Source organism: Danio rerio, chromosome 4 (genome assembly GCF_052040795.2).
Source record: "Danio rerio strain M-AB ecotype USA chromosome 4, GRCz13ab, whole genome shotgun sequence".
Lineage (NCBI taxonomy): Eukaryota > Metazoa > Chordata > Actinopteri > Cypriniformes > Danionidae > Danio > Danio rerio.
In genome coordinates, this window is record NC_141024.2 from 66,410,534 (window position 1) to 66,432,539 (window position 22,006).

At 51.7% G+C, this 22,006-nt stretch overlaps 1 protein-coding gene, 12 non-coding genes and 1 pseudogene across 13 annotated transcripts; 1 reads left to right on the forward strand and 13 right to left on the reverse strand.

Moving 5' to 3' along the window:
* Window positions 1-771: 771 nt before the first annotated feature.
* On the forward strand, window positions 772-2,559 carry LOC147845211 (uncharacterized). Its single transcript, XM_087250389.2, has 2 exons — window positions 772-1,249; window positions 1,371-2,559. The coding sequence occupies exon 2, from the start codon at window positions 1,641-1,643 to the stop codon at window positions 2,511-2,513; it is 873 nt and encodes a 290-aa protein (XP_087106515.1). The 5' UTR covers window positions 772-1,249; window positions 1,371-1,640; the 3' UTR covers window positions 2,514-2,559.
* Window positions 2,560-3,678: 1,119 nt separating this feature from the next.
* Window positions 3,679-3,824, reverse strand: LOC148682340 (U1 spliceosomal RNA; annotated as a pseudogene).
* Window positions 3,825-4,951: 1,127 nt separating this feature from the next.
* On the reverse strand, window positions 4,952-5,115 carry LOC137494213 (U1 spliceosomal RNA). The gene has a single exon (XR_015485208.1). It is a non-coding gene; the product is annotated as a U1 spliceosomal RNA (small nuclear RNA).
* A 1,685-nt stretch (window positions 5,116-6,800) lies between these two features.
* LOC141384124 (U1 spliceosomal RNA) lies at window positions 6,801-6,964 on the reverse strand. Its single transcript, XR_015486136.1, has one exon. It is a non-coding gene; the product is annotated as a U1 spliceosomal RNA (small nuclear RNA).
* Window positions 6,965-8,091: 1,127 nt separating this feature from the next.
* Window positions 8,092-8,255, reverse strand: LOC141384125 (U1 spliceosomal RNA). Its single transcript, XR_015486147.1, has one exon. It is a non-coding gene; the product is annotated as a U1 spliceosomal RNA (small nuclear RNA).
* Window positions 8,256-9,382: 1,127 nt separating this feature from the next.
* LOC141384136 (U1 spliceosomal RNA) lies at window positions 9,383-9,546 on the reverse strand. Its single transcript, XR_015486298.1, has one exon. It is a non-coding gene; the product is annotated as a U1 spliceosomal RNA (small nuclear RNA).
* A 1,127-nt stretch (window positions 9,547-10,673) lies between these two features.
* Window positions 10,674-10,837, reverse strand: LOC141384132 (U1 spliceosomal RNA). Its single transcript, XR_015486240.1, has one exon. It is a non-coding gene; the product is annotated as a U1 spliceosomal RNA (small nuclear RNA).
* Window positions 10,838-11,964: 1,127 nt separating this feature from the next.
* On the reverse strand, window positions 11,965-12,128 carry LOC141384122 (U1 spliceosomal RNA). The gene has a single exon (XR_015486113.1). It is a non-coding gene; the product is annotated as a U1 spliceosomal RNA (small nuclear RNA).
* A 1,127-nt stretch (window positions 12,129-13,255) lies between these two features.
* Window positions 13,256-13,419, reverse strand: LOC141384143 (U1 spliceosomal RNA). The gene has a single exon (XR_015486388.1). It is a non-coding gene; the product is annotated as a U1 spliceosomal RNA (small nuclear RNA).
* A 1,686-nt stretch (window positions 13,420-15,105) lies between these two features.
* LOC141384126 (U1 spliceosomal RNA) lies at window positions 15,106-15,269 on the reverse strand. The gene has a single exon (XR_015486158.1). It is a non-coding gene; the product is annotated as a U1 spliceosomal RNA (small nuclear RNA).
* A 1,127-nt stretch (window positions 15,270-16,396) lies between these two features.
* Window positions 16,397-16,560, reverse strand: LOC141384127 (U1 spliceosomal RNA). Its single transcript, XR_015486169.1, has one exon. It is a non-coding gene; the product is annotated as a U1 spliceosomal RNA (small nuclear RNA).
* Window positions 16,561-17,687: 1,127 nt separating this feature from the next.
* Window positions 17,688-17,851, reverse strand: LOC141384137 (U1 spliceosomal RNA). The gene has a single exon (XR_015486310.1). It is a non-coding gene; the product is annotated as a U1 spliceosomal RNA (small nuclear RNA).
* Window positions 17,852-19,536: 1,685 nt separating this feature from the next.
* Window positions 19,537-19,700, reverse strand: LOC141384128 (U1 spliceosomal RNA). The gene has a single exon (XR_015486181.1). It is a non-coding gene; the product is annotated as a U1 spliceosomal RNA (small nuclear RNA).
* Window positions 19,701-20,827: 1,127 nt separating this feature from the next.
* LOC141384129 (U1 spliceosomal RNA) lies at window positions 20,828-20,991 on the reverse strand. Its single transcript, XR_015486194.1, has one exon. It is a non-coding gene; the product is annotated as a U1 spliceosomal RNA (small nuclear RNA).
* Window positions 20,992-22,006: the final 1,015 nt, after the last annotated feature.

Sequence of the window (22,006 nt, forward strand, 5' to 3'; positions counted from 1 at the left end):
TCACCTATAATATCCCTTGAAGGTGTTCTATACTTCATACTGTTTATTGCATTGAGTTGGAGAAAAAAGTGCAACTTTGTACATGTATAAAATGCTGTGACTGCACTTACTCTTTATTGTTACGGACACACCAAGGTCACGCTCCACACGGACACTCAGTGTCATCGTCTGGTCAACTAAATCAGTCTTAGATCCCTTCTTGTTCCTGTAAAGGATTCTTCAAGTAAGTTCGTGTGCTTTGTAGTTATTAGAGGCTTCCCTGCACATCCTCTGGGCTAATCATTACCTGCTCACCTCTGCCTCACCTATCAACCTGATATACTCACTGGCTTACTCACCTTTAACATATTCACCTGCTCACCTGCTCCAGCTGAAGTGTAGCATACTCACCTGCTCCAGCTGAAGTGTAGCATACTCACCTGATATACTCACCTGCTCCAGCTGAAGTGTAGCATACTCACCTGATATACTCACCTGCTCCAGCTGAAGTGTAGCATACTCACCTGATATACTCACATGCTCCAGCTGAAGTGTAGCATACTCATTTAATGTACTCACCTGCTCTCCTGTTCCAGCCATATGTGTTGAATACTCACCTGGCATACTCATCCTGCTGTGCAAGCAATCATGCTTTTTGTGGTGTGCTTATTTCAGCTGAAAATGAAGGTGGCTTGGCTTTCTCAAATTTTTTCACCATGTCATCGTTGTTTTAAAATAAGTCACCTTTACTGTATGTGTGGCCATGACATGATTTTAATGTTCTTTTCTGTCATTTCAAGGTCCCCACTGTGCGGCACGTCCATTCCAGGTGTACCTGATTAGTGGGATTGCACGCTGGAACTCAGACCGCAGTTCTGATGCAGTGTATGGTGGCAAAGGGCGAGTGCACAGAACCTACTCCGCACCTCTAATCCAGCGTCTCAACACCCGCTGCCAGCTGTTGTTTGGAGAAACCGTGGAGGAGAATTTCCGTGCCCCTTCTGCTGTGGCATCAAACGAGCTGCTTGGTTTGGAGTACCTCTTCAGCCAGAGCACGGGTGAATCTGGTGCCAACTTCTCCCTCGCTGATCTCTCAAATGATGGACCAAGTCCAGAGCAAGAGGTGGTTCAGCCAGACCAGGCTGAACCAGATGAGGATGACGAGGCTTACCAGAGTGACCCAGAGGCAAATGATGATGGGCTGGGTGTTGCCCCAGCCCACATAACTCTTACCACCAATGAAACCACCACAGCTCACCCTCCGGCCTTTGTAAGTCTTTTTCTCTTTGTCCAAATGCATCACTTTGTTACTCTTAATTATTTAAAAAAAGAAGCCAGACAATATATGCAATCATTTAAACTTACTATGTGATTATTGTGCCTTTCATCAGGAGGATGCCTGCAGCTCCAACCCCCTACCAGGATTTCAGCAGCTGGAGAGATTCTGCTCTCTTCTGGTGGAGATCGGTTTCTCTGAAACCAAGCTGAGCCTGACGACAGACCAGAGGAATAAAATCATAGATGCATGGAATTCTGTGGAGGACCACGACAAGCAGCCACAGAGGTTTCACCAGCTGTACAGGACGCACTGGGGCAACACACTGTACTGCCGGACGAAGAGAGATGATCTTGTTGAAGCTGCCATAGTTCAGAAAGTGAAGATGGCCCAACGCTATGCGCCAGCTCAACAAGACATCAGTGCTCTTCATAACCGGCTAATGTACACGCTGGTGAAACTTCTGTGGCTGGGGTTACCTCAAGGTTCCAGCCGATCAAGCCCTGAAAAATCATCCATCCTAAAGGCTTATGGAAAAATCCAACACTGCATTTTGGTGGAGGATCCGGTTTTGAGCAAGATGGGGATTCCTCTACCAAAAATTCATTCAAAGACTGTCCGAGATTTTATCCGTCGCCAAGAGAGGCTGGTCAACCTGCAGGCAACAAAGATGCCATCCTTAGTTATATTAAAGACCACATCGGTCTCCTCGGAAGAGTTACCCCCAGCAGAGTGTCAGCCGTCGGTTCTCCCTCCTCCTGCTTACCCAGAAATGGAGTACAAGCAAATCCCCAGCACAGCAGGCACCAAGATCTTAAAGAGTAGATCAGACATTACGGCGCCAGCTCCAAAAACTCCATCCCCCACAAAACACAATACAACCCCATTACCCCAGCAGAAAGCATTATCAACCATATTCAAACCTCTGCCCAGAACTCCAACAACCACCACAGATACACCAGAGGCCCCAGCTACCTCCGCCAACACCTACAGCCAGCCTGACACCCCTGCATTCTGGTCCAGGTCCTGTGTGTATAAAAGAAAAAAAACAGACACTCTAAGTGAAGTTGGTGCAAAGCTGTCTCGGGTTCACCACTTGCCTATTTGCACACTCTGCAACCAGCCTACTCAGGGGCATAAAAAATACAAAAAGAAAAACTTTTGTGTTGTGAAAATGATGTCTACCTCCAAAGGACTGGAAAACAGAGTGTTCAGCAGTTATAAAGACTTCATGGCTGTTGTGGACACACTGAAGTGAACTCAAACACTCTTTTGATAATGTACATTTCATGTATATATATAGTTTTTTGTGGTTACAAATTTGTGTGTTATTGTTTGTTTTTTCTACAGTGTAAATATGTATATAACGACATTATTACTGTTTGCAATTTCATGCATCTGTTCTATATTTTATTCAAGTTTAGTACATTTTTGTATTTAATATTTAACAGTTTATTGTTTTTATATATTTAATATTTTATTACATATATTGTATTTACTTGCAAGCAATACTTTTTGTAAGTTCTTAAAAATAAATTCCAAATGTTTCACAATTTAAAGGAATTTGTCAGATCTTTTACATACCGCATTATATAAAAACGAGCTACAAACATATTAAAACAAAACAAATCTGTACTTCCCTCATAAAGAATGTTATGCTATTTTTATTTTAAAAGGGAACTAAGTCATAAACCTTTACAATAAACATATATACATAATATTATATATAACTGCAGTGTTACATTTAATTTTTATGTTAAATATTTAAACTGACAAATATATTTACTGTAGCTTATACAGGACACTAGTCTTTGTTCTTATACATTTAATTCAAATAATATTATATCATCAAATTTTGTTTTTTAAAATAATGGCTCAAGGACAGGAATTTCATAGTAATTTCCTGTTTTCTTTAAATAAAAAATTGAATGAATAATTAACATGGTTAAAACTAATAAAATCACTGCTTTATTTAAATAAACTGATACTTTATAAAAGGGGACAGAAGATGATGAGTTTATTTAAAATATTACTTTTAATAAATTATGAATGGGCCACAAACCTTTATTTTCAGTCATTTAATTTAATTGAAAACAAAGTAAAAACATACCATATCAAAGACATAATACATCACGTTACTTCATTAAAAACAATAAACTTTACATAAATTGCTACTTTAAAGTATGAGTAAAAAAAAACAGGGGGAGGGGCGTCGAAGACGAGACATATTAAAGCACATTGGAAAATTAACTGAAGGACGGTAGTGATTTTTTACATTGTGAACAATTACACGTGATATTACATGTACAACCTTAAATCACTTCTTCTGATATTTCCATCACCTCCCGTGCCCTAACTTTCAAGTTATAAATAAATTAAATGTCTTGAACACATATGTAAATGAAGGACTCTAAGCATAGAATTTCAGCCAATCGCGTTGTGATTAATTGCACTACCATACGTTCCGCCGCCCATTCGCAGGGGTCAGCGTGGCCGGAGTGCAATGGCCAAGCCTCGCCCTGGGTGAACCACCTTCTTGATCATGGTATCTCCCCTGCCAGGTAAGTATGAGTTGCCGGGCGGCGCAAATGGCAGCCGCCGTTTTCTATCGGCCGTACTCCAGGGCGGTGATGCCCAGCCACCGAGCATGGGGAATGGGCCAGCAACCCCTGTCTCCTGACGGCGCTGTACTTGCAGCAGACGTGCCTGTGCTTGCAAACCACTCGCTAGTAACTGTGGCAACGCATGAAGAGTTTGAGCTTCCTCCAGATGCTTGCTTCGTGTTTTGTCATCAGTTGGGGCTGCCAACACATGGATTCCACTGGACGCACTCGATCTGGGGATAACAGACCCTCTATGGGGGGAGGGGATCCTCCTGTTCTTTCTTTCTTTTCCTCCATCTGTTTTCTTCCTCTACAGATGCCGTTTTTCTCTGCTTAGTTTCTGATTTGGTCTATTTGGACATGTCGACCTCCTGCTTTGCTGCGGTTCGGACCGCCTTTGCCTAGAGCTCCGTGCTTTGCACTCTCGCCTTGTATATTTCGTGTCCTGTTTTCTTACGTCAGCCTATCAGCACAGTGCTCAAACGACATAGCTTGAAGAACACGACGGGATCTACAAACGTTCCGCAAAAGAACTTGACTGACGAAAGCGGAAGCGCTAACGGAACAACCTCCCGCTGCAGGCACCTTACATTCCTGAGACGGGAAACCACCGACGGCTGGCTGCGAAATTGCCTCTGGTTCAGATTGGTTTAGAACCGTCCCTCTGCCCAAAACGCCACAGACGTCTGCAAAAGATTGCAGTTCTTGAAACAAAGTTACCTCTGATCCGAGCAGAAGCGTTCGCTTACTTAATGGCAGATAAAATGATGACCTTTCACACGGTCTGCATTCGTTCCGTCAGTAACAGCGGCAGGCCGGCAAATAAAATCCTGACGTTCCACAGGGCACACTCGCTTGGCGGACAAAAGCCACCGGGGGCTCTCTTTGCGTGTTCCTTCACCTGGTCAAACCGCTTTGAGGGGGGACCTTTCGAGTAGTTTTTCGGCGTCTGAACAGACTCTTCTAGCGACGGGTGGGCAGGCCTTCCACTACTGGAGCAAAAGAGGCTTGGCAAAGGACGAGGAAGAGAGGGAAGCGACGCTCCAGCCGGATCCCACGCTACCGCCTGAACTCTGTCTTGAACCGCTGTGCTCAGGGGAGAGCGCGAACGCAGTCCCCCACTACCAGAAATTATGCAGTCGAGATTCCCACATTTGGGGAATTCGCAGGGGTCAGCGTGGCCGGAGTGCAATGGCCAAGCCTCGCCCTGGGTGAACCACCTTCTTGATCATGGTATCTCCCCTGCCAGGTAAGTATGAGTTGCCGGGCGGCGCAAATGGCAGCCGCCGTTTTCTATCGGCCGTACTCCAGGGCGGTGATGCCCAGCCACCGAGCATGGGGAATGGGCCAGCAACCCCTGTCTCCTGACGGCGCTGTACTTGCAGCAGACGTGCCTGTGCTTGCAAACCACTCGCTAGTTAAGCCTGATTTATACTTCTGCGTCAAACACCGGCGTATGCTACGGCGCTGACGCATAGCCCTTCGCCGTGGCCATCGCCGTCACTGACGTGCACCTCTCAAAAAATGTAACTACACGTCGCAACGACGCGTAGCATAAGCTCTGTGATTGGTCGGCTTGGTAGCGCTGACGAGTCTGGGCGGGACCGAGAGGCGCGCGAATGGCGCGACGCCGCGCGAGCGATTGTTTACAAGTGTGGAGTCCCGTGAAGGAGCTCCGGATGGAAAGTTTTGTTTTGTGTTTACCTCATAGTTAAAGTTGTTGCACGTCCGCCGGTTCCTGCCTCAAAATGAGCGAGTTTGAGCCACTTGTACATCCCGGAAGTGTTCAGGAAATGCAAAAAAGTAGCGAAGAAACTTGACACAGAGGAACATTTACACCTCACTGCCAACTAGCGTTTCGGAAGTGTTAATGCAGACCGGCAGAGACAGCGCGCAGAAGTATAAATGCACAGCCACGCGCGTTGCCTGCGCCGTGGGTTACGCCGGTCACCTGACGCAGAAGTATAAATCAGGCTTAACTGTGGCAACGCATGAAGAGTTTGAGCTTCCTCCAGATGCTTGCTTCGTGTTTTGTCATCAGTTGGGGCTGCCAACACATGGATTCCACTGGACGCACTCGATCTGGGGATAACAGACCCTCTATGGGGGGAGGGGATCCTCCTGTTCTTTCTTTCTTTTACTCCATCTGTTTTCTTCCTCTACAGATGCCGTTTTTCTCTGCTTAGTTTCTGATTTGGTCTATTTGGACATGTCGACCTCCTGCTTTGCTGCGGTTCGGACCGCCTTTGCCTAGAGCTCCGTGCTTTGCACTCTCGCCTTGTATATTTCGTGTCCTGTTTTCTTACGTCAGCCTACCAGCACAGTGCTCAAACGACATAGCTTGAAGAACACGACGGGATCTACAAACGTTCCGCAAAAGAACTTGACTGACGAAAGCGGAAGCGCTAACGGAACAACCTCCCGCTGCAGGCACCTTACATTCCTGAGACGGGAAACCACCGACGGCTGGCTGCGAAATTGCCTCTGGTTCAGATTGGTTTAGAACCGTCCCTCTGCCCAAAACGCCACAGACGTCTGCAAAAGATTGCAGTTCTTGAAACAAAGTTACCTCTGATCCGAGCAGAAGCATTCGCTTACTTAATGGCAGATAAAATGATGACCTTTCACACGGTCTGCATTCGTTCCGTCAGTAACAGCGGCAGGCCGGCAAATAAAATCCTGACGTTCCACAGGGCACACTCGCTTGGCGGACAAAAGCCACCGGGGGCTCTCTTTGCGTGTTCCTTCACCTGGTCAAACCGCTTTGAGGGGGTACCTTTCGAGTGGTTTTTCGGCGTCTGAACAGACTCTTCTAGCGACGGGTGGGCAGGCCTTCCACTACTGGAGCAAAAGAGGCTTGGCAAAGGACGAGGAAGAGAGGGAAGCGACGCTCCAGCCGGGTCCCACGCTACCGCCTGAACTCTGTCTTGAACCGCTGTGCTCAGGGGAGAGCGCGAACGCAGTCCCCCACTACCAGAAATTATGCAGTCGAGATTCCCACATTTGGGGAATTCGCAGGGGTCAGCGTGGCCGGAGTGCAATGGCCAAGCCTCGCCCTGGGTGAACCACCTTCTTGATCATGGTATCTCCCTTGCCAGGTAAGTATGAGTTGCCGGGCGGCGCAAATGGCAGCCGCCGTTTTCTATCGGCCGTACTCCAGGGCGGTGATGCCCAGCCACCGAGCATGGGGAATGGGCCAGCAACCCCTGTCTCCTGACGGCGCTGTACTTGCAGCAGACGTGCCTGTGCTTGCAAACCACTCGCTAGTAACTGTGGCAACGCATGAAGAGTTTGAGCTTCCTCCAGATGCTTGCTTCGTGTTTTGTCATCAGTTGGGGCTGCCAACACATGGATTCCACTGGACGCACTCGATCTGGGGATAACAGACCCTCTATGGGGGGAGGGGATCCTCCTGTTCTTTCTTTCTTTTACTCCATCTGTTTTCTTCCTCTACAGATGCCGTTTTTCTCTGCTTAGTTTCTGATTTGGTCTATTTGGACATGTCGACCTCCTGCTTTGCTGCGGTTCGGACCGCCTTTGCCTAGAGCTCCGTGCTTTGCACTCTCGCCTTGTATATTTCGTGTCCTGTTTTCTTACGTCAGCCTACCAGCACAGTGCTCAAACGACATAGCTTGAAGAACACGACGGGATCTACAAACGTTCCGCAAAAGAACTTGACTGACGAAAGCGGAAGCGCTAACGGAACAACCTCCCGCTGCAGGCACCTTACATTCCTGAGACGGGAAACCACCGACGGCTGGCTGCGAAATTGCCTCTGGTTCAGATTGGTTTAGAACCGTCCCTCTGCCCAAAACGCCACAGACGTCTGCAAAAGATTGCAGTTCTTGAAACAAAGTTACCTCTGATCCGAGCAGAAGCATTCGCTTACTTAATGGCAGATAAAATGATGACCTTTCACACGGTCTGCATTCGTTCCGTCAGTAACAGCGGCAGGCCGGCAAATAAAATCCTGACGTTCCACAGGGCACACTCGCTTGGCGGACAAAAGCCACCGGGGGCTCTCTTTGCGTGTTCCTTCACCTGGTCAAACCGCTTTGAGGGGGTACCTTTCGAGTGGTTTTTCGGCGTCTGAACAGACTCTTCTAGCGACGGGTGGGCAGGCCTTCCACTACTGGAGCAAAAGAGGCTTGGCAAAGGACGAGGAAGAGAGGGAAGCGACGCTCCAGCCGGGTCCCACGCTACCGCCTGAACTCTGTCTTGAACCGCTGTGCTCAGGGGAGAGCGCGAACGCAGTCCCCCACTACCAGAAATTATGCAGTCGAGATTCCCACATTTGGGGAATTCGCAGGGGTCAGCGTGGCCGGAGTGCAATGGCCAAGCCTCGCCCTGGGTGAACCACCTTCTTGATCATGGTATCTCCCTTGCCAGGTAAGTATGAGTTGCCGGGCGGCGCAAATGGCAGCCGCCGTTTTCTATCGGCCGTACTCCAGGGCGGTGATGCCCAGCCACCGAGCATGGGGAATGGGCCAGCAACCCCTGTCTCCTGACGGCGCTGTACTTGCAGCAGACGTGCCTGTGCTTGCAAACCACTCGCTAGTAACTGTGGCAACGCATGAAGAGTTTGAGCTTCCTCCAGATGCTTGCTTCGTGTTTTGTCATCAGTTGGGGCTGCCAACACATGGATTCCACTGGACGCACTCGATCTGGGGATAACAGACCCTCTATGGGGGGAGGGGATCCTCCTGTTCTTTCTTTCTTTTCCTCCATCTGTTTTCTTCCTCTACAGATGCCGTTTTTCTCTGCTTAGTTTCTGATTTGGTCTATTTGGACATGTCGACCTCCTGCTTTGCTGCGGTTCGGACCGCCTTTGCCTAGAGCTCCGTGCTTTGCACTCTCGCCTTGTATATTTCGTGTCCTGTTTTCTTACGTCAGCCTATCAGCACAGTGCTCAAACGACATAGCTTGAAGAACACGACGGGATCTACAAACGTTCCGCAAAAGAACTTGACTGACGAAAGCGGAAGCGCTAACGGAACAACCTCCCGCTGCAGGCACCTTACATTCCTGAGACGGGAAACCACCGACGGCTGGCTGCGAAATTGCCTCTGGTTCAGATTGGTTTAGAACCGTCCCTCTGCCCAAAACGCCACAGACGTCTGCAAAAGATTGCAGTTCTTGAAACAAAGTTACCTCTGATCCGAGCAGAAGCGTTCGCTTACTTAATGGCAGATAAAATGATGACCTTTCACACGGTCTGCATTCGTTCCGTCAGTAACAGCGGCAGGCCGGCAAATAAAATCCTGACGTTCCACAGGGCACACTCGCTTGGCGGACAAAAGCCACCGGGGGCTCTCTTTGCGTGTTCCTTCACCTGGTCAAACCGCTTTAAGGGGGGACCTTTCGAGTGGTTTTTCGGCGTCTGAACAGACTCTTCTAGCGACGGGTGGGCAGGCCTTCCACTACTGGAGCAAAAGAGGCTTGGCAAAGGACGAGGAAGAGAGGGAAGCGACGCTCCAGCCGGGTCCCACGCTACCGCCTGAACTCTGTCTTGAACCGCTGTGCTCAGGGGAGAGCGCGAACGCAGTCCCCTACTACCAGAAATTATGCAGTCAAGATTCCCACATTTGGGGAATTCGCAGGGGTCAGCGTGGCCGGAGTGCAATGGCCAAGCCTCGCCCTGGGTGAACCACCTTCTTGATCATGGTATCTCCCCTGCCAGGTAATTATGAGTTGCCGGGCGGCGCAAATGGCAGCCGCCGTTTTCTATCGGCCGTACTCCAGGGCGGTGATGCCCAGCCACCGAGCATGGGGAATGGGCCAGCAACCCCTGTCTCCTGACGGCGCTGTACTTGCAGCAGACGTGCCTGTGCTTGCAAACCACTCGCTAGTAACTGTGGCAACGCATGAAGAGTTTGAGCTTCCTCCAGATGCTTGCTTCGTGTTTTGTCATCAGTTGGGGCTGCCAACACATGGATTCCACTGGACGCACTCGATCTGGGGATAACAGACCCTCTATGGGGGGAGGGGATCCTCCTGTTCTTTCTTTCTTTTCCTCCATCTGTTTTCTTCCTCTACAGATGCCGTTTTTCTCTGCTTAGTTTCTGATTTGGTCTATTTGGACATGTCGACCTCCTGCTTTGCTGCGGTTCGGACCGCCTTTGCCTAGAGCTCCGTGCTTTGCACTCTCGCCTTGTATATTTCGTGTCCTGTTTTCTTACGTCAGCCTACCAGCACAGTGCTCAAACGACATAGCTTGAAGAACACGACGGGATCTACAAACGTTCCGCAAAAGAACTTGACTGACGAAAGCGGAAGCGCTAACGGAACAACCTCCCGCTGCAGGCACCTTACATTCCTGAGACGGGAAACCACCGACGGCTGGCTGCGAAATTGCCTCTGGTTCAGATTGGTTTAGAACCGTCCCTCTGCCCAAAACGCCACAGACGTCTGCAAAAGATTGCAGTTCTTGAAACAAAGTTACCTCTGATCCGAGCAGAAGCGTTCGCTTACTTAATGGCAGATAAAATGATGACCTTTCACACGGTCTGCATTCGTTCCGTCAGTAACAGCGGCAGGCCGGCAAATAAAATCCTGACGTTCCACAGGGCACACTCGCTTGGCGGACAAAAGCCACCGGGGGCTCTCTTTGCGTGTTCCTTCACCTGGTCAAACCGCTTTGAGGGGGGACCTTTCGAGTGGTTTTTCGGCGTCTGAACAGACTCTTCTAGCGACGGGTGGGCAGGCCTTCCACTACTGGAGCAAAAGAGGCTTGGCAAAGGACGAGGAAGAGAGGGAAGCGACGCTCCAGCCGGGTCCCACGCTACCGCCTGAACTCTGTCTTGAACCGCTGTGCTCAGGGGAGAGCACGAACGCAGTCCCCTACTACCAGAAATTATGCAGTCGAGATTCCCACATTTGGGGAATTCGCAGGGGTCAGCGTGGCCGGAGTGCAATGGCCAAGCCTCGCCCTGGGTGAACCACCTTCTTGATCATGGTATCTCCCCTGCCAGGTAATTATGAGTTGCCGGGCGGCGCAAATGGCAGCCGCCGTTTTCTATCGGCCGTACTCCAGGGCGGTGATGCCCAGCCACCGAGCATGGGGAATGGGCCAGCAACCCCTGTCTCCTGACGGCGCTGTACTTGCAGCAGACGTGCCTGTGCTTGCAAACCACTCGCTAGTAACTGTGGCAACGCATGAAGAGTTTGAGCTTCCTCCAGATGCTTGCTTCGTGTTTTGTCATCAGTTGGGGCTGCCAACACATGGATTCCACTGGACGCACTCGATCTGGGGATAACAGACCCTCTATGGGGGGAGGGGATCCTCCTGTTCTTTCTTTCTTTTCCTCCATCTGTTTTCTTCCTCTACAGATGCCGTTTTTCTCTGCTTAGTTTCTGATTTGGTCTATTTGGACATGTCGACCTCCTGCTTTGCTGCGGTTCGGACCGCCTTTGCCTAGAGCTCCGTGCTTTGCACTCTCGCCTTGTATATTTCGTGTCCTGTTTTCTTACGTCAGCCTATCAGCACAGTGCTCAAACGACATAGCTTGAAGAACACGACGGGATCTACAAACGTTCCGCAAAAGAACTTGACTGACGAAAGCGGAAGCGCTAACGGAACAACCTCCCGCTGCAGGCACCTTACATTCCTGAGACGGGAAACCACCGACGGCTGGCTGCGAAATTGCCTCTGGTTCAGATTGGTTTAGAACCGTCCCTCTGCCCAAAACGCCACAGACGTCTGCAAAAGATTGCAGTTCTTGAAACAAAGTTACCTCTGATCCGAGCAGAAGCGTTCGCTTACTTAATGGCAGATAAAATGATGACCTTTCACACGGTCTGCATTCGTTCCGTCAGTAACAGCGGCAGGCCGGCAAATAAAATCCTGACGTTCCACAGGGCACACTCGCTTGGCGGACAAAAGCCACCGGGGGCTCTCTTTGCGTGTTCCTTCACCTGGTCAAACCGCTTTGAGGGGGGACCTTTCGAGTGGTTTTTCGGCGTCTGAACAGACTCTTCTAGCGACGGGTGGGCAGGCCTTCCACTACTGGAGCAAAAGAGGCTTGGCAAAGGACGAGGAAGAGAGGGAAGCGACGCTCCAGCCGGGTCCCACGCTACCGCCTGAACTCTGTCTTGAACCGCTGTGCTCAGGGGAGAGCGCGAACGCAGTCCCCCACTACCAGAAATTATGCAGTTGAGATTCCCACATTTGGGGAATTCGCAGGGGTCAGCGTGGCCGGAGTGCAATGGCCAAGCCTCGCCCTGGGTGAACCACCTTCTTGATCATGGTATCTCCCCTGCCAGGTAAGTATGAGTTGCCGGGCGGCGCAAATGGCAGCCGCCGTTTTCTATCGGCCGTACTTCAGGGCGGTGATGCCCAGCCACCGAGCATGGGGAATGGGCCAGCAACCCCTGTCTCCTGACGGCGCTGTACTTGCAGCAGACGTGCCTGTGCTTGCAAACCACTCGCTAGTAACTGTGGCAACGCATGAAGAGTTTGAGCTTCCTCCAGATGCTTGCTTCGTGTTTTGTCATCAGTTGGGGCTGCCAACACATGGATTCCACTGGACGCACTCGATCTGGGGATAACAGACCCTCTATGGGGGGAGGGGATCCTCCTGTTCTTTCTTTCTTTTCCTCCATCTGTTTTCTTCCTCTACAGATGCCGTTTTTCTCTGCTTAGTTTCTGATTTGGTCTATTTGGACATGTCGACCTCCTGCTTTGCTGCGGTTCGGACCGCCTTTGCCTAGAGCTCCGTGCTTTGCACTCTCGCCTTGTATATTTCGTGTCCTGTTTTCTTACGTCAGCCTACCAGCACAGTGCTCAAACGACATAGCTTGAAGAACACGACGGGATCTACAAACGTTCCGCAAAAGAACTTGACTGACGAAAGCGGAAGCGCTAACGGAACAACCTCCCGCTGCAGGCACCTTACATTCCTGAGACGGGAAACCACCGACGGCTGGCTGCGAAATTGCCTCTGGTTCAGATTGGTTTAGAACCGTCCCTCTGCCCAAAACGCCACAGACGTCTGCAAAAGATTGCAGTTCTTGAAACAAAGTTACCTCTGATCCGAGCAGAAGCGTTCGCTTACTTAATGGCAGATAAAATGATGACCTTTCACACGGTCTGCATTCGTTCCGTCAGTAACAGCGGCAGGCCGGCAAATAAAATCCTGACGTTCCACAGGGCACACTCGCTTGGCGGACAAAAGCCACCGGGGGCTCTCTTTGCGTGTTCCTTCACCTGGTCAAACCGCTTTGAGGGGGGACCTTTCGAGTAGTTTTTCGGCGTCTGAACAGACTCTTCTAGCGACGGGTGGGCAGGCCTTCCACTACTGGAGCAAAAGAGGCTTGGCAAAGGACGAGGAAGAGAGGGAAGCGACGCTCCAGCCGGGTCCCACGCTACCGCCTGAACTCTGTCTTGAACCGTTGTGCTCAGGGGAGAGCGCGAACGCAGTCCCCCACTACCAGAAATTATGCAGTCGAGATTCCCACATTTGGGGAATTCGCAGGGGTCAGCGTGGCTGGAGTGCAATGGCCAAGCCTCGCCCTGGGTGAACCACCTTCTTGATCATGGTATCTCCCCTGCCAGGTAAGTATGAGTTGCCGGGCGGCGCAAATGGCAGCCGCCGTTTTCTATCGGCCGTACTCCAGGGCGGTGATGCCCAGCCACCGAGCATGGGGAATGGGCCAGCAACCCCTGTCTCCTGACGGCGCTGTACTTGCAGCAGACGTGCCTGTGCTTGCAAACCACTCGCTAGTTAAGCCTGATTTATACTTCTGCGTCAAACACCGGCGTATGCTACGGCGCTGACGCATAGCCCTTCGCCGTGGCCATCGCCGTCACTGACGTGCACCTCACAAAAAATGTAACTACACGTCGCAACGACGCGTAGCTTAAGCTCTGTGATTGGTCGGCTTGGTAGCGCTGACGAGTCTGGGCGGGACCGAGAGGCGCGCGAATGGCGCGACGCCGCGCGAGCGATTGTTTACAAGTGTGGAGTCCCGTGAAGGAGCTCCGGATGGAAAGTTTTGTTTTGTGTTTACCTCATAGTTAAAGTTGTTGCACGTCCGCCGGTTCCTGCCTCAAAATGAGCGAGTTTGAGCCACTTGTACATCCCGGAAGTGTTCAGGAAATGCAAAAAAAGTAGCGAAGAAACTTGACACAGAGGAACATTTACACCTCACTGCCAACTAGCGTTTCGGAAGTGTTAATGCAGACCGGCAGAGACAGCGCGCAGAAGTATAAATGCACAGCCACGCGCGTTGCCTGCGCCGTGGGTTACGCCGGTCACCTGACGCAGAAGTATAAATCAGGCTTAACTGTGGCAACGCATGAAGAGTTTGAGCTTCCTCCAGATGCTTGCTTCGTGTTTTGTCATCAGTTGGGGCTGCCAACACATGGATTCCACTGGACGCACTCGATCTGGGGATAACAGACCCTCTATGGGGGGAGGGGATCCTCCTGTTCTTTCTTTCTTTTACTCCATCTGTTTTCTTCCTCTACAGATGCCGTTTTTCTCTGCTTAGTTTCTGATTTGGTCTATTTGGACATGTCGACCTCCTGCTTTGCTGCGGTTCGGACCGCCTTTGCCTAGAGCTCCGTGCTTTGCACTCTCGCCTTGTATATTTCGTGTCCTGTTTTCTTACGTCAGCCTACCAGCACAGTGCTCAAACGACATAGCTTGAAGAACACGACGGGATCTACAAACGTTCCGCAAAAGAACTTGACTGACGAAAGCGGAAGCGCTAACGGAACAACCTCCCGCTGCAGGCACCTTACATTCCTGAGACGGGAAACCACCGACGGCTGGCTGCGAAATTGCCTCTGGTTCAGATTGGTTTAGAACCGTCCCTCTGCCCAAAACGCCACAGACGTCTGCAAAAGATTGCAGTTCTTGAAACAAAGTTACCTCTGATCCGAGCAGAAGCATTCGCTTACTTAATGGCAGATAAAATGATGACCTTTCACACGGTCTGCATTCGTTCCGTCAGTAACAGCGGCAGGCCGGCAAATAAAATCCTGACGTTCCACAGGGCACACTCGCTTGGCGGACAAAAGCCACCGGGGGCTCTCTTTGCGTGTTCCTTCACCTGGTCAAACCGCTTTGAGGGGGTACCTTTCGAGTGGTTTTTCGGCGTCTGAACAGACTCTTCTAGCGACGGGTGGGCAGGCCTTCCACTACTGGAGCAAAAGAGGCTTGGCAAAGGACGAGGAAGAGAGGGAAGCGACGCTCCAGCCGGGTCCCACGCTACCGCCTGAACTCTGTCTTGAACCGCTGTGCTCAGGGGAGAGCGCGAACGCAGTCCCCCACTACCAGAAATTATGCAGTCGAGATTCCCACATTTGGGGAATTCGCAGGGGTCAGCGTGGCCGGAGTGCAATGGCCAAGCCTCGCCCTGGGTGAACCACCTTCTTGATCATGGTATCTCCCTTGCCAGGTAAGTATGAGTTGCCGGGCGGCGCAAATGGCAGCCGCCGTTTTCTATCGGCCGTACTCCAGGGCGGTGATGCCCAGCCACCGAGCATGGGGAATGGGCCAGCAACCCCTGTCTCCTGACGGCGCTGTACTTGCAGCAGACGTGCCTGTGCTTGCAAACCACTCGCTAGTAACTGTGGCAACGCATGAAGAGTTTGAGCTTCCTCCAGATGCTTGCTTCGTGTTTTGTCATCAGTTGGGGCTGCCAACACATGGATTCCACTGGACGCACTCGATCTGGGGATAACAGACCCTCTATGGGGGGAGGGGATCCTCCTGTTCTTTCTTTCTTTTACTCCATCTGTTTTCTTCCTCTACAGATGCCGTTTTTCTCTGCTTAGTTTCTGATTTGGTCTATTTGGACATGTCGACCTCCTGCTTTGCTGCGGTTCGGACCGCCTTTGCCTAGAGCTCCGTGCTTTGCACTCTCGCCTTGTATATTTCGTGTCCTGTTTTCTTACGTCAGCCTACCAGCACAGTGCTCAAACGACATAGCTTGAAGAACACGACGGGATCTACAAACGTTCCGCAAAAGAACTTGACTGACGAAAGCGGAAGCGCTAACGGAACAACCTCCCGCTGCAGGCACCTTACATTCCTGAGACGGGAAACCACCGACGGCTGGCTGCGAAATTGCCTCTGGTTCAGATTGGTTTAGAACCGTCCCTCTGCCCAAAACGCCACAGACGTCTGCAAAAGATTGCAGTTCTTGAAACAAAGTTACCTCTGATCCGAGCAGAAGCATTCGCTTACTTAATGGCAGATAAAATGATGACCTTTCACACGGTCTGCATTCGTTCCGTCAGTAACAGCGGCAGGCCGGCAAATAAAATCCTGACGTTCCACAGGGCACACTCGCTTGGCGGACAAAAGCCACCGGGGGCTCTCTTTGCGTGTTCCTTCACCTGGTCAAACCGCTTTGAGGGGGTACCTTTCGAGTGGTTTTTCGGCGTCTGAACAGACTCTTCTAGCGACGGGTGGGCAGGCCTTCCACTACTGGAGCAAAAGAGGCTTGGCAAAGGACGAGGAAGAGAGGGAAGCGACGCTCCAGCCGGGTCCCACGCTACCGCCTGAACTCTGTCTTGAACCGCTGTGCTCAGGGGAGAGCGCGAACGCAGTCCCCCACTACCAGAAATTATGCAGTCGAGATTCCCACATTTGGGGAATTCGCAGGGGTCAGCGTGGCCGGAGTGCAATGGCCAAGCCTCGCCCTGGGTGAACCACCTTCTTGATCATGGTATCTCCCTTGCCAGGTAAGTATGAGTTGCCGGGCGGCGCAAATGGCAGCCGCCGTTTTCTATCGGCCGTACTCCAGGGCGGTGATGCCCAGCCACCGAGCATGGGGAATGGGCCAGCAACCCCTGTCTCCTGACGGCGCTGTACTTGCAGCAGACGTGCCTGTGCTTGCAAACCACTCGCTAGTAACTGTGGCAACGCATGAAGAGTTTGAGCTTCCTCCAGATGCTTGCTTCGTGTTTTGTCATCAGTTGGGGCTGCCAACACATGGATTCCACTGGACGCACTCGATCTGGGGATAACAGACCCTCTATGGGGGGAGGGGATCCTCCTGTTCTTTCTTTCTTTTCCTCCATCTGTTTTCTTCCTCTACAGATGCCGTTTTTCTCTGCTTAGTTTCTGATTTGGTCTATTTGGACATGTCGACCTCCTGCTTTGCTGCGGTTCGGACCGCCTTTGCCTAGAGCTCCGTGCTTTGCACTCTCGCCTTGTATATTTCGTGTCCTGTTTTCTTACGTCAGCCTATCAGCACAGTGCTCAAACGACATAGCTTGAAGAACACGACGGGATCTACAAACGTTCCGCAAAAGAACTTGACTGACGAAAGCGGAAGCGCTAACGGAACAACCTCCCGCTGCAGGCACCTTACATTCCTGAGACGGGAAACCACCGACGGCTGGCTGCGAAATTGCCTCTGGTTCAGATTGGTTTAGAACCGTCCCTCTGCCCAAAACGCCACAGACGTCTGCAAAAGATTGCAGTTCTTGAAACAAAGTTACCTCTGATCCGAGCAGAAGCGTTCGCTTACTTAATGGCAGATAAAATGATGACCTTTCACACGGTCTGCATTCGTTCCGTCAGTAACAGCGGCAGGCCGGCAAATAAAATCCTGACGTTCCACAGGGCACACTCGCTTGGCGGACAAAAGCCACCGGGGGCTCTCTTTGCGTGTTCCTTCACCTGGTCAAACCGCTTTAAGGGGGGACCTTTCGAGTGGTTTTTCGGCGTCTGAACAGACTCTTCTAGCGACGGGTGGGCAGGCCTTCCACTACTGGAGCAAAAGAGGCTTGGCAAAGGACGAGGAAGAGAGGGAAGCGACGCTCCAGCCGGGTCCCACGCTACCGCCTGAACTCTGTCTTGAACCGCTGTGCTCAGGGGAGAGCGCGAACGCAGTCCCCTACTACCAGAAATTATGCAGTCAAGATTCCCACATTTGGGGAATTCGCAGGGGTCAGCGTGGCCGGAGTGCAATGGCCAAGCCTCGCCCTGGGTGAACCACCTTCTTGATCATGGTATCTCCCCTGCCAGGTAATTATGAGTTGCCGGGCGGCGCAAATGGCAGCCGCCGTTTTCTATCGGCCGTACTCCAGGGCGGTGATGCCCAGCCACCGAGCATGGGGAATGGGCCAGCAACCCCTGTCTCCTGACGGCGCTGTACTTGCAGCAGACGTGCCTGTGCTTGCAAACCACTCGCTAGTTAAGCCTGATTTATACTTCTGCGTCAAACACCGGCGTATGCTACGGCGCTGACGCATAGCCCTTCGCCGTGGCCATCGCCGTCACTGACGTGCACCTCTCAAAAAATGTAACTACACGTCGCAACGACGCGTAGCATAAGCTCTGTGATTGGTCGGCTTGGTAGCGCTGACGAGTCTGGGCGGGACCGAGAGGCGCGCGAATGGCGCGACGCCGCGCGAGCGATTGTTTACAAGTGTGGAGTCCCGTGAAGGAGCTCCGGATGGAAAGTTTTGTTTTGTGTTTACCTCATAGTTAAAGTTGTTGCACGTCCGCCGGTTCCTGCCTCAAAATGAGCGAGTTTGAGCCACTTGTACATCCCGGAAGTGTTCAGGAAATGCAAAAAAGTAGCGAAGAAACTTGACACAGAGGAACATTTACACCTCACTGCCAACTAGCGTTTCGGAAGTGTTAATGCAGACCGGCAGAGACAGCGCGCAGAAGTATAAATGCACAGCCACGCGCGTTGCCTGCGCCGTGGGTTACGCCGGTCACCTGACGCAGAAGTATAAATCAGGCTTAACTGTGGCAACGCATGAAGAGTTTGAGCTTCCTCCAGATGCTTGCTTCGTGTTTTGTCATCAGTTGGGGCTGCCAACACATGGATTCCACTGGACGCACTCGATCTGGGGATAACAGACCCTCTATGGGGGGAGGGGATCCTCCTGTTCTTTCTTTCTTTTACTCCATCTGTTTTCTTCCTCTACAGATGCCGTTTTTCTCTGCTTAGTTTCTGATTTGGTCTATTTGGACATGTCGACCTCCTGCTTTGCTGCGGTTCGGACCGCCTTTGCCTAGAGCTCCGTGCTTTGCACTCTCGCCTTGTATATTTCGTGTCCTGTTTTCTTACGTCAGCCTACCAGCACAGTGCTCAAACGACATAGCTTGAAGAACACGACGGGATCTACAAACGTTCCGCAAAAGAACTTGACTGACGAAAGCGGAAGCGCTAACGGAACAACCTCCCGCTGCAGGCACCTTACATTCCTGAGACGGGAAACCACCGACGGCTGGCTGCGAAATTGCCTCTGGTTCAGATTGGTTTAGAACCGTCCCTCTGCCCAAAACGCCACAGACGTCTGCAAAAGATTGCAGTTCTTGAAACAAAGTTACCTCTGATCCGAGCAGAAGCATTCGCTTACTTAATGGCAGATAAAATGATGACCTTTCACACGGTCTGCATTCGTTCCGTCAGTAACAGCGGCAGGCCGGCAAATAAAATCCTGACGTTCCACAGGGCACACTCGCTTGGCGGACAAAAGCCACCGGGGGCTCTCTTTGCGTGTTCCTTCACCTGGTCAAACCGCTTTGAGGGGGTACCTTTCGAGTGGTTTTTCGGCGTCTGAACAGACTCTTCTAGCGACGGGTGGGCAGGCCTTCCACTACTGGAGCAAAAGAGGCTTGGCAAAGGACGAGGAAGAGAGGGAAGCGACGCTCCAGCCGGGTCCCACGCTACCGCCTGAACTCTGTCTTGAACCGCTGTGCTCAGGGGAGAGCGCGAACGCAGTCCCCCACTACCAGAAATTATGCAGTCGAGATTCCCACATTTGGGGAATTCGCAGGGGTCAGCGTGGCCGGAGTGCAATGGCCAAGCCTCGCCCTGGGTGAACCACCTTCTTGATCATGGTATCTCCCTTGCCAGGTAAGTATGAGTTGCCGGGCGGCGCAAATGGCAGCCGCCGTTTTCTATCGGCCGTACTCCAGGGCGGTGATGCCCAGCCACCGAGCATGGGGAATGGGCCAGCAACCCCTGTCTCCTGACGGCGCTGTACTTGCAGCAGACGTGCCTGTGCTTGCAAACCACTCGCTAGTAACTGTGGCAACGCATGAAGAGTTTGAGCTTCCTCCAGATGCTTGCTTCGTGTTTTGTCATCAGTTGGGGCTGCCAACACATGGATTCCACTGGACGCACTCGATCTGGGGATAACAGACCCTCTATGGGGGGAGGGGATCCTCCTGTTCTTTCTTTCTTTTACTCCATCTGTTTTCTTCCTCTACAGATGCCGTTTTTCTCTGCTTAGTTTCTGATTTGGTCTATTTGGACATGTCGACCTCCTGCTTTGCTGCGGTTCGGACCGCCTTTGCCTAGAGCTCCGTGCTTTGCACTCTCGCCTTGTATATTTCGTGTCCTGTTTTCTTACGTCAGCCTACCAGCACAGTGCTCAAACGACATAGCTTGAAGAACACGACGGGATCTACAAACGTTCCGCAAAAGAACTTGACTGACGAAAGCGGAAGCGCTAACGGAACAACCTCCCGCTGCAGGCACCTTACATTCCTGAGACGGGAAACCACCGACGGCTGGCTGCGAAATTGCCTCTGGTTCAGATTGGTTTAGAACCGTCCCTCTGCCCAAAACGCCACAGACGTCTGCAAAAGATTGCAGTTCTTGAAACAAAGTTACCTCTGATCCGAGCAGAAGCATTCGCTTACTTAATGGCAGATAAAATGATGACCTTTCACACGGTCTGCATTCGTTCCGTCAGTAACAGCGGCAGGCCGGCAAATAAAATCCTGACGTTCCACAGGGCACACTCGCTTGGCGGACAAAAGCCACCGGGGGCTCTCTTTGCGTGTTCCTTCACCTGGTCAAACCGCTTTGAGGGGGTACCTTTCGAGTGGTTTTTCGGCGTCTGAACAGACTCTTCTAGCGACGGGTGGGCAGGCCTTCCACTACTGGAGCAAAAGAGGCTTGGCAAAGGACGAGGAAGAGAGGGAAGCGACGCTCCAGCCGGGTCCCACGCTACCGCCTGAACTCTGTCTTGAACCGCTGTGCTCAGGGGAGAGCGCGAACGCAGTCCCCCACTACCAGAAATTATGCAGTCGAGATTCCCACATTTGGGGAATTCGCAGGGGTCAGCGTGGCCGGAGTGCAATGGCCAAGCCTCGCCCTGGGTGAACCACCTTCTTGATCATGGTATCTCCCTTGCCAGGTAAGTATGAGTTGCCGGGCGGCGCAAATGGCAGCCGCCGTTTTCTATCGGCCGTACTCCAGGGCGGTGATGCCCAGCCACCGAGCATGGGGAATGGGCCAGCAACCCCTGTCTCCTGACGGCGCTGTACTTGCAGCAGACGTGCCTGTGCTTGCAAACCACTCGCTAGTAACTGTGGCAACGCATGAAGAGTTTGAGCTTCCTCCAGATGCTTGCTTCGTGTTTTGTCATCAGTTGGGGCTGCCAACACATGGATTCCACTGGACGCACTCGATCTGGGGATAACAGACCCTCTATGGGGGGAGGGGATCCTCCTGTTCTTTCTTTCTTTTCCTCCATCTGTTTTCTTCCTCTACAGATGCCGTTTTTCTCTGCTTAGTTTCTGATTTGGTCTATTTGGACATGTCGACCTCCTGCTTTGCTGCGGTTCGGACCGCCTTTGCCTAGAGCTCCGTGCTTTGCACTCTCGCCTTGTATATTTCGTGTCCTGTTTTCTTACGTCAGCCTATCAGCACAGTGCTCAAACGACATAGCTTGAAGAACACGACGGGATCTACAAACGTTCCGCAAAAGAACTTGACTGACGAAAGCGGAAGCGCTAACGGAACAACCTCCCGCTGCAGGCACCTTACATTCCTGAGACGGGAAACCACCGACGGCTGGCTGCGAAATTGCCTCTGGTTCAGATTGGTTTAGAACCGTCCCTCTGCCCAAAACGCCACAGACGTCTGCAAAAGATTGCAGTTCTTGAAACAAAGTTACCTCTGATCCGAGCAGAAGCGTTCGCTTACTTAATGGCAGATAAAATGATGACCTTTCACACGGTCTGCATTCGTTCCGTCAGTAACAGCGGCAGGCCGGCAAATAAAATCCTGACGTTCCACAGGGCACACTCGCTTGGCGGACAAAAGCCACCGGGGGCTCTCTTTGCGTGTTCCTTCACCTGGTCAAACCGCTTTAAGGGGGGACCTTTCGAGTGGTTTTTCGGCGTCTGAACAGACTCTTCTAGCGACGGGTGGGCAG